General features: G+C 46.6%; 1 protein-coding gene across 1 annotated transcript in view; it reads right to left on the reverse strand.

Moving 5' to 3' along the window:
* Positions 1–16,245, reverse strand: part of LOC147033465 (guanine nucleotide-binding protein G(i) subunit alpha-1-like) — a 39,692-nt gene extending 23,447 nt beyond the window's left edge. Inside the window, exons 1-4 of the mRNA XM_085871653.1 lie at positions 15,808–16,245; positions 15,055–15,097; positions 14,801–14,942; positions 14,262–14,419 (exon numbers count right to left, since the gene is read on the reverse strand). Of these exons, the coding sequence (XP_085727779.1) occupies positions 14,262–14,419; positions 14,801–14,942; positions 15,055–15,097; positions 15,808–15,925 (461 nt within the window). The 5' untranslated portion in view covers positions 15,926–16,245. The remainder of the gene's footprint in view (positions 1–14,261; positions 14,420–14,800; positions 14,943–15,054; positions 15,098–15,807) is intronic.
* Positions 16,246–17,896: the final 1,651 nt, after the last annotated feature.

Raw genomic sequence — 17,896 nt, forward strand, 5'->3', positions numbered from 1 at the left:
ATGACGTCACAATCGCGCAGGACAAATCCAAGCTTTAGACGACGGTATTGCAACGTTCCCCCTCCCCCCTCCAAGGGCAGGTAACCATTGGGTTCTTGATGAGCTTTCCCACCACAAAGGTGAAAGTGGAATGATCATGTGGATCAATGATGGCTGGTTCAGGACCAGTAGGCCCTTTAGCCTTAAGCAAGACAAACCGAACGATGAATCAAATAAAAACCACGACAGGTGGTTGTACTGCAAATATGTCAAATGCATCGGTGGAGTACCCTATATTACTCCCCCCACACTCCCTAATAGGGTTACTGCTTGCAAACATTGTTTGCATTGCTTATTGAAAGAAGCGTAACAGTTGTGGTCAGCAAAACAGTCATCATGATGAAAGGATACATCCGAGTGGCCAGCGATTTGTCGGCAATTTGCGAGCAACAATAACCACCGACCGACCACACCCCATCCACTGCCACAGTCATTAATGAAAATGTCAAGATTCCAAGAAGGCAGCACCAAATAGAGGGAAAGGAACCAATTAAGTGCTGGAGAGACAATCGATGACATTGCACACTTGGGTCAAGAGAAGCCCAAAGGACAATGACTCATTTCACTCCGCTGCATCAAGAAGAATCGAACAGCACCGGCACCCCCCTTCCCCGAGGCACAACAAAACAAGGCAGTTAAAGCACCCTCTAGGCACGGGCCTCACAGGCCGAGGAACGGCACATGGTCACAACACAATTTCTGGAAAAATAAAATGCAGCATAAACCTAAAGGACGTGATCAATCGCCAGGGGAGTGAGTTTGATCCGGGTTGATGTAGGTCCTTTTATTTGGGTGGGAAGGTAAACATGGAATTGCAAAGAGCTCAAAAGCAATTGCATTCAGGATGAATTGCACTTCTTCTGATGATTCAGTTTTGTTTTGTTTTTTTGTTTTTTTTTCTTTAAATGCAATTTCCTTTCTACGTGGACAAACTTCAGTGTTTTTTTTTCCCCCCATTAACGAGAAATCCTGTTAAAATCAACTTATCAACGATCTTCCACCAGCTGCTCGGAATGGTCAAAAGCCTCGAGCAATGCCCTTTGTGCAGTCTCATTGGCGTTTGTTCGAGAAGGTACTTTGGTGCTCGAGTAAAGTACATGAATGCACATCAGAAAGAGGTGATTGATCCACAAGTGTCACCGAAACAAAAGTTGCCTTTTGCACACTTTGTGGCAAACATCGGTTAAATACTAGGTACGTTTCTAACGACAGATTAACTGAACATCTCAATAATTTTTCACAAATCAACATCACCATATCCACCAAGAGACTGTTTCGACTATTAAACGTTTTCCTAATATAACCTTGTGCTGTGGTGCATCAGTTTCTCATCCTTCCAGTTTTCTATTTTCCCAATTTTGTCTGAACAACAGCTGCCACCCCTCCCAAAATAAATTCAACTCTTCCATGAGAATTTATTCCCAAAATAAAGTACAAGTTGAAATTTGCCTCACCCCAAACCATGTAACAAGTACAGATAGGGGACAAAAAACAAAAGGGAAACACCAGGGTACACGAGCGGTACAGTAAATATATATACTGTATATATATATATATATATATATATATATATATATATATATATATATATATATATATATATATATATATATATATGTAAATAAAGAAAGGCCCACCCACATTTCACCCTGTGAATGGAGGGAATAGCCAATCAACCCTCACCTAATCAACTACATACAGGTGACTAGGATTAAATAAATGATTGACACACACACACCTCCAGCCGAAGCAGCTGCATAAAGCAACCCAACAAGACTTATACAAGGTAAGTGCTAATGCTGTTCCAAACCCTTCCCACAATTCCTCAACAACTATAAAGACGTTCACACATAATGCACACATGAGAATCCCAATGCAATACACCCCCCTCAGCTACCGGATCGCAGTTTCATCACTTAATGGCAAAACATCAGCTACAGTGTAGACAGAAATGCATACCAATGAGGCGCTCAAGCATGCACCACATAAATAAATAAAGGCCCACCCACATCTCTCACCTGTGAATGTAGCCAATTAGGTGAGAGCTGATTGGCGATTCATTCCATTCACAGGTGAGAGATGTGGGTGGTTCTTCATTTATATATTGACTGCTTTTGACGTTTGCATGTGGTACATGCTTGGGGGCCTTGTTGGGATGCATTGCTGTCTGCACCATCGCTGATGATTTGCCAATGAGCAATGAAACCGGTCCGGTAGCTGAGGGAAGTGAATAGCATTGGGAATGTCGTGTGTGTACTCCATGTGAACGTCTTTATAGTTGTTGAGGAACTCTAAGAAGGGCTTGAAACAGCGTTAGCACTTACCTCGGACAAGTCTTCTTGGGTTGCTTTATGCAGCTACTTCGGCTGGAGGTCTGTGGAAGGGGTCAATCATATATATATATATATATATATATATATATATATATATATATATATATATATATATATATATATATATATATATATAAATATATATATATATAAATATATATATATATATAAATATATATATATATAAATATATATATATATATATATATATATATATATATATATATATATATATATATATATATATATATATATATATATATATATATATATAGTGTTATGGTTTTCCGAATCCGATCTGATGAATGCATCCACACATCCAGGTCCTCAGACAGTTATTTCCTTAAATGCATGTTCAGATTAGCCCCATCCCAATGTCTAATGGGATTTCAGATGTGATGCGTTGAGAAGGGTAAAGAATAGATCCCTTCTCTTATGGGAAGTTTTTTTTTTCTTTACGACAGACACGTTTACACACATTTCTTTCGCGAGCGCTGGCACCCTTATTTTTCCTCAGCAAGTTTATGCACGTATTTCTTTTGCGAGCGCAGATGCCCGCCTTTTTTGAGAGCGCACGTGTCGTCATGGTAACCGTGCGCAAGTGCGGCGTGGTGAGCTTTGGGGAGACTCTGTTCCCGCTGATATAAAATGAATTGGAGGTAAATTCTGACACGAGAAGTGAGCAAGAAGCGGGTGTAAGCGCGCAAAAAAAAAAAGAAGAGAGAAGAAAGCGAGAGGGCAAGCGAGCCAAAAAGAAAGCGAGAGTTGAAGCACGCGAGGAAAGAAGCGAGCGAGAGAAGAAGCGTGCAAGTGAGCAAGCGAGCGTGTGGTGTGCGTGTGGGTGTCTGTCCAGCACCAATGAGACAATTCCTCATTCCCAGTGTTTGAGCAAGCGAGCATGTGGTGAGCGTGTGGGTGTGAGCAGCACCAATAACGAGTGAGGCACGGGTCAGTCACCAACAAACCATGTGGGTGACTGGACGTCACCAGTTTCGTGAAGTGTGAGGAGCTGCCCGTGTCGCAGCACCAGGGTCTAAACCCGCGACAGACGATCTCGGTGCCCTCCCAGACATCGACTGGCATTCAAGACTGTTCGCAAGGGGGTGCACGGCAAGGCTGGGTGCTGGCGACAGACGTGACACGCACGCACACATTTCAGGATGTTTTCACTTCACGGACAACTACCCTCTGGTGAGCGAGACTACTCTTCTCCCCCCCCACCCCCGAATGATCCTCTGGATACCCTTATCCAGGGGTGCAAATTAACAGCCACCAATGGCACCTAACTTTTGTGCTGGGCAGGTGCACAATGCTGCCTTACCTGCCCGGCTGGCGAATCACCGGTGATTCCTGTTATTTTGTACTAGCTTCTCTACTAGTTTTCTCAACTACAACTACTGTTTTTGTCCGCAAAAAATCCGTAGAAATCATCGGTAATTGTGTGGCGGCCATTTTGTCTGTTTTAATCTCGTTCCAAATCCCGCGAGATTGCGCGAGATTTGACGGTTTGGCGCGGTTCGGGCGCATTTTCTCATCTCCAGGTAAAGCCAGTGTTGGGTGCAAAAGCGATAATCCGATAGCAGATAATTATCGAAGTTAACTTTTTTTATCGGAAGTTAACTTCCATTTATCGTTATCGGACCAGTTAACTTCCGATAACTCGATTTTTTTTAGTCCGATAATGTCCGTTAATTTTTTGTCCGATAACATTTTAATCGTTTCCGGGTCGCATTTCGCCGAACGAATTATCAATGTGGAGAAAAATGTACTGTGATGAAATAAAGGATGAAGTGCCGCGCGATCACGTGTCGCGCGGCTCACACACGGGACAGATAAAACCGAGATTCCGCGCGGTCGGTGGGATTGTCCCTGGGGCATTGTCATTTACGGCGGTGGTTCACTTGGTGTTCGTTGAATGGTGAGAATTGAGAGTATACCGGACTCCGTGCTTATGCTGGCTAATTGCTGATATATTTTGCAGTGATCGACTGCACATGTATTCCTTGCTGCACATGTATTCCTTTTGTGTCTGTAGAGACGGCTTCAATCAAGTGAAATAAAGCCTTACACTCCGAAGGTTTTTCTCTCGCATTCACTTCAATTTATTTCACTTTATCCCTTCGACTGCCTCAACCGACTATGGATCTACAAGCCGGAGAGGTTCGATGCAGACCCCAACGCTACTGACTCGAAAATGAAGTGGTCCCATTGGTTCCGTTCCTTCTCACACTATCTGACCATCATTGAAGAGGGAGCCGACAAACTGGCTGCACTTGTAAACCATGTCTCGCCAAGTGTATTCAGGCTCTTCTCGGAGTGTGACACCTATGACGCAGTGATCGACGTGCTGCGGGCGCTCTACATGAAGCGCAAGAACGAGGTATACACAAGACATCTTCTCAACACATGCAGGCAAGAAGCCGGTGAGACAATCGATCAGTACCTGCAAGCTCTGAGGCAGTTGGGCAAAGACTGCAATTTCCGGGCTGTAACCGCCGAGGAACATCGAGATGAAGTGACCCGAGAGGCTTTCATCCAGGGGCTCAGGTCGGCCCCCATTCGGCAACGCTTACTGGAAAAAGCACAACCCAATGTTGAAACGGTAGCTGACCAGGCCTGAGCTATGGACGCGGCACAGCAGCAATCTGAATCATATGGGACACCGGTGTTGCTAATGAACGCTGCTATGGCGGAAACTCAAAGAACTCCCCGGGATACCTCCGATACTGAGGATGGAGATAAACCTGAGGAATCGGACACCCAGACCTCGTCAAACTCCTCGGCAACCACTTCGGTTGGTAAATGTTTCTTCTGTGGGTATAAAAGACACCTCCGTAGCAAATGCCCCACCAGGGATGCCACATGCATGAACTGTGACAAGAAAGGGCATTATGCCAGGGTATGCAAATCTACTCTTAGAAGAAATAAACCCACTTCTGCGGCTCTCTACTCACAAAAGAAAGTAACAGCAGCTTCACCGGGGAATCTATCCAAAGTTATCATCAACGTACGAATTAACGGGCATATGGCCGAGGCGCTGATCGATACCGGTAGCTCTGAAAGTTTCGTCAACAGCTCACTAGCGAAAGGCAGGAAATGGAAGATCCACCCGACAGACAATACGGTATGCATGGCCTCCACATCACTACAGTCCAGCGTACGAGGGTACTGCAATGTTGAGTTGGACGTAAAAGGCTACACGTATCGGGATGTAAGGGTACTGGTGCTTCGTGATTTATGCGCAGATGTTATTTTGGGTCATAATGTCCTCAAGCAGCACACGAGCATCAAAATACCCTTTGGAGGAAACAAACCTCGTCTAATTCTAAATGCTCTGACCACTGCAGGGTTATCGATTTGCGAAGCGCCGATCATCAAATTCTCATTCGAGAGGAAGACAAACCTTACACCGCGTTCGAGGCAGGTAGACGCCTCTATCGATTTAAGAGGATCCCGTTCGGTGTCACTAATGGAGTAGCTTGCTTCCAATGAGTTATGGACGACATCATCTCGGATGAAAACCTCAAAGACACTTTTGTTTACGTGGACAATGTCACGGTGTGCGGTAAGGATCGGGGGGAACATGATACGAATCTGGACAGATTCTTGAGCATTGCTAGAAAATATAATCTGACTCTCAACTACGACAAATGCGTATTCTCGGCAAGGTCAATTGATCTTCTCGGCTACACGATAGCCGACGGCACGATTAAGCCCGATCCTGAATGATTGCGCCCACTCCGTGAGCTACCCCCACCTCATGACCTGCAGACATTGCGTCGAGTGATTGGGATGTTCGCGTACTACGCAAGATGGATTCCTCAATACTCTGAGAAAATACATTCCCTGGTGCATTGCAAAAACTTCCCGCCAGATACCGCTGTTGTAAAAGTTTTCCACAGCCTCAAAGATGATATCAGTAATTCCGTGGTATTATCGATCGACAGCTCGGTGCCATTCGTGGTGGAAATGGACGCTTCCGATCATGCGATCACCGCGACGCTCAATCAGTCCGGATGAGCAGAGACACTCGGCGATAGAGAAGGAAGCGTACGCTATTGTCGAAGCCCTACGTAAATGGAGACATTATTTACTGGGCAATCACTTCACACTCGTCACGGACCAGCGATCCGTTGCCTTCATGTTTGATGGGAAAAATAACGGGAAAATTAAGAACGAGAAAATAATGAGATGGCGGATAGATCTATCTTGTTATAGTTACGACATTGTTTATCGGCCCGGGAGGGAAAACCCTGCTGCAGACACCTTCTCTCGGGTCTACTGTTCGGCGACATCCGGTCGGGCGTTGCAAGACCTTCATGTGTCTCTGTGCCACCCAGGGGTTACCAGAATGGCACATTTTGTGCGCAGACAAAACCTTCCCTATTCTATCGAAGATATTAAACAAATGAGTGCTTCATGCCCTGTTTGTGCTGAACTAAAACCCAGATTCTATGGCGCCGCTTCTGGCAGGTTGATCAAGGCCACTTCACCCTTCGAGAGACTAAATATCGACTTCAAAGGGCCCCTGCCGACTGAGACAGACAACAGATACATACTCACTGTTGTTGATGAATACTCAAGGTCCCATTTGCATTCCCGTGCTCGGATATGACCTCGGGCACTGTCGTGAAATGTCTCTCTGACCTCTTTGCCATGTTTGGGAAACCTTCGTACATACATTCAGACAGAAGACCGGGTTTCATGTCGGCCGGGCTAAAACAGTTCCTATTTGGGCACGGCATAGCAACTAGTCGAACGACGGGTTACAACCCACAGGGTAATGGGCAGGTGGAACGGTATAATGGAGTCATTTGGAAAGCCGTAACCCTGGTGCTGAGATCGAGAGGACTGGGGCCCGAGTGGTGGGAGGTTACCCTTCCCAATGCCCTGAATTCCATACGATCTTTGCTCTGTACGTCCATCAATGCTACTCCACACAAACGAATGTTTACTCACCAACGACGATATACTGGCGGCCAATCGGTGCCCAACTGGCTAACCTATCCGGGAACAGTGTTCATGAAGCGCCCGATACGACAAAGCAAGTATGAACCAATGGTGGAGAAGGTCGAACTCATCGATGCTAATCCTGAGTATGCTCATGTTAGACTTCCTGATGGCAGGGAGACCACAGTGTCGGTTCGCCATCTGGCTCATGCAGGTACTCCTCCCGCAGGTACTCCTCCATCTGGTACTCCTCCCTCTGACATTCCCTCTCCAGGTGTTTCCCCCTCAGGAACTCCTCCACCCGAGAATGGTGGCGACGGAGCTACCGCATTCCACCCGAGAGCGATCGAGGAGTCATCCCCGGCACGAGTCGAGGCTCCCCAAGAGGATCGGAAGCCTCCCTCAAGTGAAACCATCATTTACTCCCGGAGAGGTCGACGGATAAAACCTCCTCGCCGACTCGATCTGTAAAGGGGATTATCGGCATCCCTCGATGGCACCTTACCATGCTCCTATAACTCAAAATAATCCTCACTGCTTGAAATGTATGCTTCTGTAGTTTAAATAGTTCACGCTGCTTGAAATGTATACTCCTATAGCTTTGAAGTAATCATGGTGCGTTAGTTGAGCCTCTAGTTACATTTTAAAGATGGGGAGAATGTGATGAAATAAAGGATGAAGTGACGCGCGATCACGTGACGCGCGGCTCGCACACGGGACAGATAAAACCGTGATTCCGCGCGGTCGGTGGGATTGTCCCTGGGGCATTGTCATTTACGGCAGTGGTTCACTTGGTGTTCGTTGAATGGTAGGAATTGAGAGTATACCGGACTCCGTGCTTATGCTGGCAAATTGCTGATATATTTTGCGGTGATCGACTGCACGTGTATTCCTTACTGCACATGTATTCCTTTTGTGTTTGTAGAGACGGCTTCAATCAAGTGAAATAAAGCCTTACACTCCGAAGGGTTTTCTCTCGCATTCACTTCATGTACATGATTATAGATCACTTGTTTTACAAGATAATGCTGAATCAGGCCGCCGCGTGAAGAAAAATGGAAGAAGAAGAGGAGGCGGAGGAAAAAGAAGAAGAGGAGGCGGAGGAAAAAGAAGAAGAGAGGCGGAGGAAAAAGAAGAAGAGAGGCGGAGGAAAAAGAAGAGAGGCGGAGGAAGAAGAAGAAGAGAGGCAAAGGAAGAAGAAGAAGCCTTAGTAAGAAAAATAAGAAGAAGAATAAGAAGCCCTGCAATGGCGACTTCCTCAGCCATGCGGCTGCTCGGCTCTGCAGGTACTGGGTTCGGTCAAGGTTCGGAAACGTACGGATCGGTTAATTCAAACACAAGGATGGTCTAACCTTCGGCAGAGTGACGGACAATCGGACATGAGTGTTGAGGCGTGGAGATACCGTCGCGCCATGTTTGTAACTGTTCTCGGTGTGTTTGTAAGGTCGTGCCTCATGTTTGAATTAACGTTGCCTTCCTGTTTGTGTGCGCAGCGTTACGCAGACCTGTTCCCGTTGCTCTTTCGGTAAGACATGGACATTAATTTGTTTGTTGGATTCACATTGTGTCCTTGACCCGTCCGTTAACCTCCCAGTGCATGTTGGACTCCGGTTAAACTTGCTGTGTGTGTGTGTGTGTGTGTGTGTGTTTGTGTGTGTGTGTGTGTGTGTGTGTGTGTGTGTGTGTGACGACTCATCGACTCTAAAAAGATGCAAAATGCTTATTTTATTCTCGGGTTTAGCATAAATAAGCCTTTTCTATGGGTTTTGAAGGTTTTTCCTTGTTTTTTTTTAATCCTTGTTAAAAAGTAGTTATCGTTATCAGATTATCGTTAACTTCCGATATCTTTGTATTATCGTTATCGGACTTAAAAATTGGGGTTATCGGATTATCGTTATCGAAGTTAACTTTTTGGTTATCGTTGCCCAACACTATGCCCAGGTTGGTTAAATGAGTGAATTTGGGTGAATGAGTGAGTTTCATGAGTGAGTTTGATGGGTGAGGTTAGGTGGATGAGTGAGTTTATATGTGATGTTGGGTGGAGGAGTAGTGCCCCCACCATTGTCCATCACCCACAATCCCCCTCCCCAATCGTCCATCAGCCACAACCACCTCCACAACCACCTACAAAAATCCCCCCCCAGCACTACTCACAACCCCCCTGCCCCCATCACCCACACAAAAAGGTCCCCCCTCCCCCATCACCCACAACCTCCTCCTCCCTGCATCATCTCCCCACCCCACTCATCAAACTCACTCATCCATCCATCCAACTCACTCATCCACCCAACCTCCTCCATCAAACTCACTCATTCTGCAAACCTCCTCCATTAAACTCATTCATCCAACCAAACTCACTCATCCATCAAACTCACTCATCCATCAAACTCACTCATCCAACCAACTCACTCATCCAACCAACCTCACTCATGTGAGTATATTAAAAGTGTTTGATATCAAATTTGTGACTTTTGTCTTTATTTAACCGGGCCGGTAGAAATTCTGCTGGGCCGGTAACTTTTTCTAGTCACTGGCCCTGCTGGCCGGTGGATAAAAATATTAATTTGCACCCTGCTTGGTTGTCTGTGTTTAGCTGAAAGTCAACCCCCGATAAGCATCTGCTCTCTGTCTCTTTCCTAGCATTTTTATTGATTTTGCCTGATTAATTATTCATTTCGGTTGCTTTGAAATGAATTCATTTATTTACCTCAGAAAATAAAATTATTTTTATTTATTTATTTTATTATTAATTGATAATTTGTCCACTTCCAACCTGTCCGTGTTTGTCCTTTCCTTCCATTTGTCTTGCATTGTCCAAACCGAGATAGACTGGGAGGTAATTACCACAAATTTGACCAAAAATAGTCGGCACGCACTAGCGGTTAAAACGCTCGGCCGCCATAATTAAAATCTAATCAAGGTAACATTGGTGCTTTGCTGAGGGTGCGCTCCCCGCTTAGGTAACCATGTGACCTCCAGTTAAACAGAATAATTAGACGGTGGACACTGGTACTCATGGTTAACTGGGTGGGGTTCGTGGTTTTAAAACAACCCACCGTACCACAACGTTAATTGTAGGTGGTGGTCCCAGGTCTGGCTCTACTGAGGACAACCGGGGATTAATCCCCGAGTGACAAGTTGGTGTCTCGGTCCCCGCGATATATATATATATATATATATATATATATATATATATATATATATATATATATATATATATATATATATATATATATATATATCAGCCAGTCCAGTATTAGGAGCTAACAATTGAAAGAGGACACCTCAGCAAATGCTACCAGGTTATAATTGTTGGTGCGCATTTGGCAGGTGCTTCAGGGATAAAGGCTGTGGAAATTGCTAACGTGTCACGAGGAATTGTCTCAAAGGTGATGCCAGCCTGGGAAAAAGGAGGAAAGACGTCATAATTGAATGGCAGCAGTGGGCGCATGCTTGACAAGCATTGGTCCGGAATGCGTGGCAAAACAGGAGAGCAATGGCAGACAAACTGTGTGGGATTTGATGTGGGTCGTCAGCATCCTCTGTTATTGAAACAGGTCAGGAGGGAACTTCATAAGGCAGGATACCATAGCCAGGTTGCTATGCACAAACTGCTCCTAACATCTGGCAATGCCCGTTTGTGGTGCAAGGAGCATAGGTATTGGACTGCTAAGTAGTGCAGGAATGTGATATCGTCTGATCAGTTGGCCTTTGCAATCTTCTCCACAAGTGGAAATGTACATGTGACATGACAGAGCAGGGAGCTCAACAGCCCAGAGTGCCTTGTCCCAACAGTAAAAGATTCTGCTGTTTCCATAATGGTGTGTGGCACGTTCTCCTTGCATTTCCTGGGTCCGCTCATTCTATAAGAGGGACGGCTGACTTGGCACGTTAAGTTACCCTCTTGAGCGATCAGCATCAGTTGATGCAGTATTTTCTCCCTGCTGTGACGAGTGTCTTTCAGGACAATGCTCCAGTCCATGTGTCGTCACAGAGTGGCTTGAGGGGCACGAGACCGAACTTACCCACCCTTCCATGGCCCTCCCAATCGCCAGACCTCAATCCATTTGTGTGACTGTCTGGAGAGGTGCTTAAGATGGCTGTTTTCGCCTCCATCAAACTGACATGAATTGGAGGACTTCCTTGTGGAAGAACGTTGCCACATTCCTGCAGAACAGTTCCAGACCCTTGTTGAGTCTATGCCACGTTATATCTCTGCGATTCTGGATGCACGTGGTGGCCCAACACCCTAATAAGAGACGTTCCCTTGGTGTTTCCATTTTTTTTTTTTGGCCACTAACTGTACATCAAGAGCTCCAGCACCAAATATTTGCCATTTGTTGAAACCAATCAAGGATAACATATGTCAGATTTGGAGCAGTCTGGATGCTACAGGTGGAAACCAAAACAAATAAATAAATAAGAGGGATAGCATGTATTACGTTTTGGACAGTCCACGCAAGTACACGTCAAACCTTTAAAAATAAAAAAAAGGTAATTGCAGAACCAAAGTTATTGCAAAGTTTGAAGAATTTTCTATATTTTTATTTTTAGCTTTCACCGTTACTTGAAGGATGGCCTCGAGATGCGCACACTCGCCTAGATTTGAATCCCGACGTTTTGATGGGAGGGCGAGGCATCAGTGGATGCCATACCTCGGATGGACGTGAAGCCAGAGTACCCGCCTGCTAGCATTGACTGTTGGTCTCGAGATCAAACGGTATCTTTCGCGAAGACAAGGCGAGTCATCACCGGCATCCTGAACAAATGAGCCTAAATTACAAATTCCTGCCTTGACTCCTGGGAAGGCAACACCAGACGGCCTATCACAAAACAGCCAAACCACCAAGCATCACAAAAATGCCGAGGAACCGATTGAGCAGCACTAACGCTCTGCAAGGTTTATTGTACGACGACATTCAATTTGCAAGGGATTATGAAGTCCGTGACGTGAACAAAATGGATAAAACGGATGAACCTTGTTTTCCATCAAAGTTACAATTTGTACTCTACACCGATACAATCACCAAATTTTATTCAAATGGGTTGGGACAAAATAATTCGATTCCTCTGCTCATTTTATTTCCTGAATTCAAACATCCATCATCTTGGCAGGTGCACTCAACGCTTCCTTCCTTCAGGAGACCACAACTCCCTACCTGGCCACCACTTGCATTTGCAGCACTAAATCGGATCCGCAAGAGATTCTGAAACGGTCAAGATCTCTCAAAACCCTTCACAAATATACTACGAGCAAATTGGGGGAGGAAGTGATGATACCTGACCCCATGCGGCAGTAGAACCACAACAATCCGACGAAACTGGTGGAGCAATTACGTTTGGCTCATCTGCTCACCACCGAACCCCTCATCAACTTAACCTGCCCTTTGCAACTCATATACAACCACAAATTAGACAAAGAGAGAAGCTTGATGCTGCAGTATTTAGGATAATGATATAATTACATTTTATTTAATAAATCTTAGGATATTCCCGACTCCGACCACCTTCCATGCACATGGACGTTCCCCTTACAGGAAGAGATGTCCCACTGCAATCGGCAGATAAAGCGACCAGGTGTGCGTCATCGGGGCATCGATGTGAGTGTCATCTTTCAGGAAAACGTTGAAACCGGAGGATTGGTCTTCCAGCACTGGTCTTTGGAGACCCCACATCCTCTTTTGCGTAGAGTAGGCGAGTCATATTAAATGAGACGAGATACCTGAACAATTTCCAAAATCCTGCCCCGATTGCTGGGAATGCACTGCAAACCGCCGAGTACAACCTTACATTCCATCCATCTGGAGTATACTCTGCACAGAACGTCGGTCGGTGATGCCGAAGCAGTCTCCTCGGCCATCGGGCACAATCCTGGACAAGTCGCCACTCCGCCGCACGATACGAGAATGTCTCAATCATCCCAGCAAGTTGGCGCTCATTTTGCCGACCTCGGAAGGATGACAGGCTGAATCAACCCCACCTGGTATTAATTCAATGGCCAAGCAGGATTTGAACTCAGGACCGAAGGATCCCAAGCCCACCACCCAAACCATTAAGCCAACACCAGGCACAGAACAACCTTAAGTAGCGGAAACAATTCTGTGCAGGACTATTTATATCGACTACTACTCCTACTTGTTTAATGACCATTTCCTGTGTTCGGACGTTGGTCGGCTGATGGCCAGTCTCCACTCCGGCTTATCAAAAGCATCCTCCTCCATTAACCCCAAAAACTCCATGTCTACTGATCGCATTCTTCCAGGTCTTTTTTTAGTATATCTCTTGCTCTTTTACCCTCAACTACCAATCTAGTGGCTTTCTCACATGCTGAAACCACCTTGATCTTCTTTCTCAATAACATCTCAAATCTATATTACTTATTAAACAGCCCAAATCTCACCTGGTGCGGTTAGCCGGCGAACGTTTTAGTCCAAGCCCTTCACGTACAGGCTGGCCAGGTCTTGCATTTGACTGAAGGTGGTCGGAATTTGCAGAGCGATAACTCGCACGCCTTCTTTTGTACTCACCCCCCCTTTGGATCTGATACAGATGTTTAAGGTAATGAAAGGTATCGTAATAAAACTTGTGTGGGGGAGGAGAGGCGGGGCAGAGACTCACACATATGTTGACTGAAAGCAATTTTCAGGAAGACAGGAAGTTTATGGGGCAAGTGGTTAAAGCTTTTGCTCATCAAAGCCAGACTAAACAGCTCACAGGAAAGTGCAGTACCTCTGCACCATTCTATCAGACATGACGCTATATGCGATTTGCTCGTACATTGGAGGGTGAGGTTATGAGCAAAAGCCAAAGTAAAGTATATACTGAGGGTGGGAGGGGGAGGGGGGAAGTGGGGGCATGGGAGATGCAAGAAAGTAGCCAAAACATCTCCTCGCCTGTGCCAGCCAACTTGTGGCCTTCACAGACGAGGCAATAGCTTACTAGGCAGCGGAGTCGTTGAGCTGGTATTCTCGTGCCCGGAGCAGGCAGCTCTGCACACCCTTGTCCGTCCACAGACGAGCCACCACAGCGGCCAGGTCCGAAGTCATGATGCCCTCGTCGACCGATCCGGCCAATACAAAAAGCTGCCTCGCATCATCCTGGAACGGTGCGATGACAAAGGCAGACGTTCACGAAAACAAAACAAAAACAAAAGGCACTCAGGGTCAGCAAGTTGCAGACAGTTTTGTCATCATCCCTTTCATCAACGAGCAGGAACGAGTTTATGTTCCACGATGCACGATTCCTCGCACCAACCATGACTACATCCATTCCAGGGTGGGCAACCAATCATCATTATGGTGTCATGGTACTGTCAGACCTTCTGCTGGGCCTCAAAGCATGCAGTCTGTGTGATGCTCCTCCTCCAAACCAAAATTCAGTCTTGGTCCAAACAATGTGTGAAGAAGGGGGGGAGGGTGGTGAAGGGAGAACAAAAAGGCACAAGACTTAACCACCAATTAGGAAAGAAAGGGCCTCACCGCACGACATGTGTCCCCAAACTCGACTTGCAAGCTCCCCATAGCTCGGATTATCGTGATCATCGACTGGATCGTGTTGCTGTAGACGATCGCTTTGTACTGCTTGCACTCCTCTTCGGTGTATCCATCTTCGTGAATGATCCTGGAAGGGAGGGCCCGTTAGGAATCAAAACCCAACTCACGTGCCACACGGCATCGCGGCCCCTCGCTCGGCATGAAAAACCAGGTTCGACGGAATCGACCAAGCCACTCACTTCATCTGCTTCACGATGGTGCTCTTCCCAGACTCACCGGCTCCTGTGGGTGGATGCAAGACGGTCAAGTCAGTGGGACTCGGAATTAAACGCAGCACGTGATCTGAGCCGGCATACCCGGCGTGTCCGTCTTGAGCATTCGGATCAAGTGATGATGGCGATGGTTCCAGGATGATGGCGGGTTCAAACCCCGCATTGCGGTGCATTTATCCACCGCAAACCACATTGCGCTCACTAACAGTACAATACGTGGGCAAAGCTCCACAATCTCGTGCGGATTCATTAACAGAATCATCAACAACAATGGCAACATCACATCAGGATGGGACCACTTGGATAAATTGTCAATGACAAAAGACCTCGTGGTGGATTTAATTAAAATCCAGACCGGTCGGTGAATTAGCAAATATAATTAATTAATCCAATCAATCAATCAGAGCTATCCATCAGCGAAATTAGAAAGGGGGGGGGCGGGCATGCACTTGCCACCCTCCCTCCTCCCACCCTACCCAACCCATTTTACAATTAATTTTATGTCACAGAGGTGGGATTGAGAGGTTGTACACACAAACACGTCGTTCCAATCAATGGTGGACAAGATGCTACAACAATAGCCACCGCCTTGGATGCACAACACAATGGGAAGTTCATCACGCGCACTACACAAAAGCCCTCGCGCGCATCCATTATCGAGAGCTCGAGCCTCGCGGTGGCCGCGAGCGAGGAGCGACACAAACAATGGACGGATCTCACCGAGCAGGAGAAGCTTCACCTCCCGCGATGCCTTGTCTCCATCCTCACGGAGGTTCCTGTCGATCTGCTTGGAACGCTGCACAGCCACCTTGTCCTCTGAGCTGATGGAGCAGCCCATGATGGCCACGGGCAGAGAGAGGTGCTCTCGGAAGGAGGGAGAGATGCCCCGGCTCGCGTGAGCAGTGACGCGAGCACACGCGCCGCCCGCACCCGCACCCGCGCCCCGCGAAAACTTGGCAACAAGTTGGAAAAGTTTGCTCGCGTGGGCGTGGCCACCGAAACCGAGCTCGGTTTACAAAGCCAACCACGTGTGGTTTTACAGCGGCTCGCACGAGTCGGCCTGGTGACGCGAGAGAAGCCACAAAACCTCTTCCAACCGCAAAGCGTTGCTGCGCCAACAAAACCGAACAGCAGCAGTCGTCGCTTCACTCGTTTTTATCGAGCCTCCTGCTGACGTCATGAGCAAACGAAGGGGAGAGAGAGGGCGGAGCGAGATCACGACGTTGATTGGTTGTTACACTCACGCCGCAGCCAATCACGGCGGAGCTTGTGATTCAAGGTGAGGGTGGATTGTTTCCCCCGAGCGTCACGTGATGGTCGCCGACGTCACGACATAAATAATGTAGGACGTCATGAATAGGTAATTATGTGCTTGAATTGTCGAACGTGAACTTTTCCACCATTCTACAGGTGCTCAATGAAGTACGACAGGTCGATCGAATCCCTCTCCTCACCACACCACGAGTTAAGTTTGGTGGTGAATTAGCCGCTGTGGTTGCTGGTTTGGGATCTTAGGGTCCTGACTTCGAGCCCCCTGAACCCATGGCTCTATTTCTGAACTCATGGCTCATATTCTGAACTCATGGCTCATATTCTGAACTCGTGGCTCATATGCTGAACCCATGGCTCGTATTCTGAAGTCATGGCTCATATGCTGAACCCATGGCTCATATTCTGAACTCGTGGCTCATATTCTGAACTCATGGCTCATATTCTGAACCCATGGCTCATATTCTGAACCCATGGCTCATATTCTGAACTCATGGCTCGTATTCTGAACTCATGGCTCGTATTCTGAACTCATGGCTCGTATTCTGAACTCATGGCTCTATTTCTGAACTCGTGGCTCATATGCTGAACCCGTGGCTTGTATTCTGAACTCATGGCTCATATGCTGAACCGATGGCTCATATTCTGAACTCGTGGCTCATATTCTGAACCCATGGCTCATATTCTGAACCCATGGCTCATATTCTGAACCCATGGCTCATATTCTGAACTCATGGCTCGTATTCTGAAGTCATGGCTCATATGCTGAACCCATGGCTCGTATTCTGAAGTCATGGCTCATATGCTGAACCCATGGCTCATATTCTGAACTCATGGCTCATATTCTGAACTCATGGCTCATATGCTGTACCCATGGCTCGTTTTCTGAACTCATGGCTCATATTCTGAACCCATGGCTCGTATTCTGAACGCATGGCTCATATGCTGAACCCATGGCTCGTATTCTGAACCTATGGCTCATATTCTGAACTCATGGCTCATATGCTGAACCCATGGCTCGTATTCTGAACCCATGGCTCATATTCTGAACCCATGGCTCGTATTCTGAACCCATGGCTCATATTCTGAACTCATGGCTCGTATGCTGAACCCATGGCTCGTATTTTGAACTCATGGCTCGTATTCTAAACTCATGGCACATATGCTGAACCCATGGCTCGTTTTCTGAACTCATGGCTCATATTCTGAACTCATGGCTCATATTCTGAACTCATGGCTCATATTCTGAACTCATGGCTCATATTCTGAACTCATGGCTCATATTCTGAACTCATGGCTCATATTCTGAACTCATGGCTTGTATTCTGGACCCATGGCTCGTGTTATGAACACATGGCTTATATTCTGGACCCATGGCTCGTGTTCTGAACCCATGGCTCGTATTCTGAACTCATGCCTCTATTCTGAACTCATGGCTCATATGCTGAACTCATGGCTCATATTCTGAACCCATGGCTCGTATTCTGAAGTCATGGCTCATATGCTGAACCCATGGCTCATATTCTGAACTCATGGCTCA

Source organism: Eptatretus burgeri, chromosome 2 (assembly GCF_056783735.1).
Source record: "Eptatretus burgeri isolate ZD-2024b chromosome 2, Ebu_testis_v1, whole genome shotgun sequence".
Taxonomy (NCBI): domain Eukaryota; kingdom Metazoa; phylum Chordata; class Myxini; order Myxiniformes; family Myxinidae; genus Eptatretus; species Eptatretus burgeri.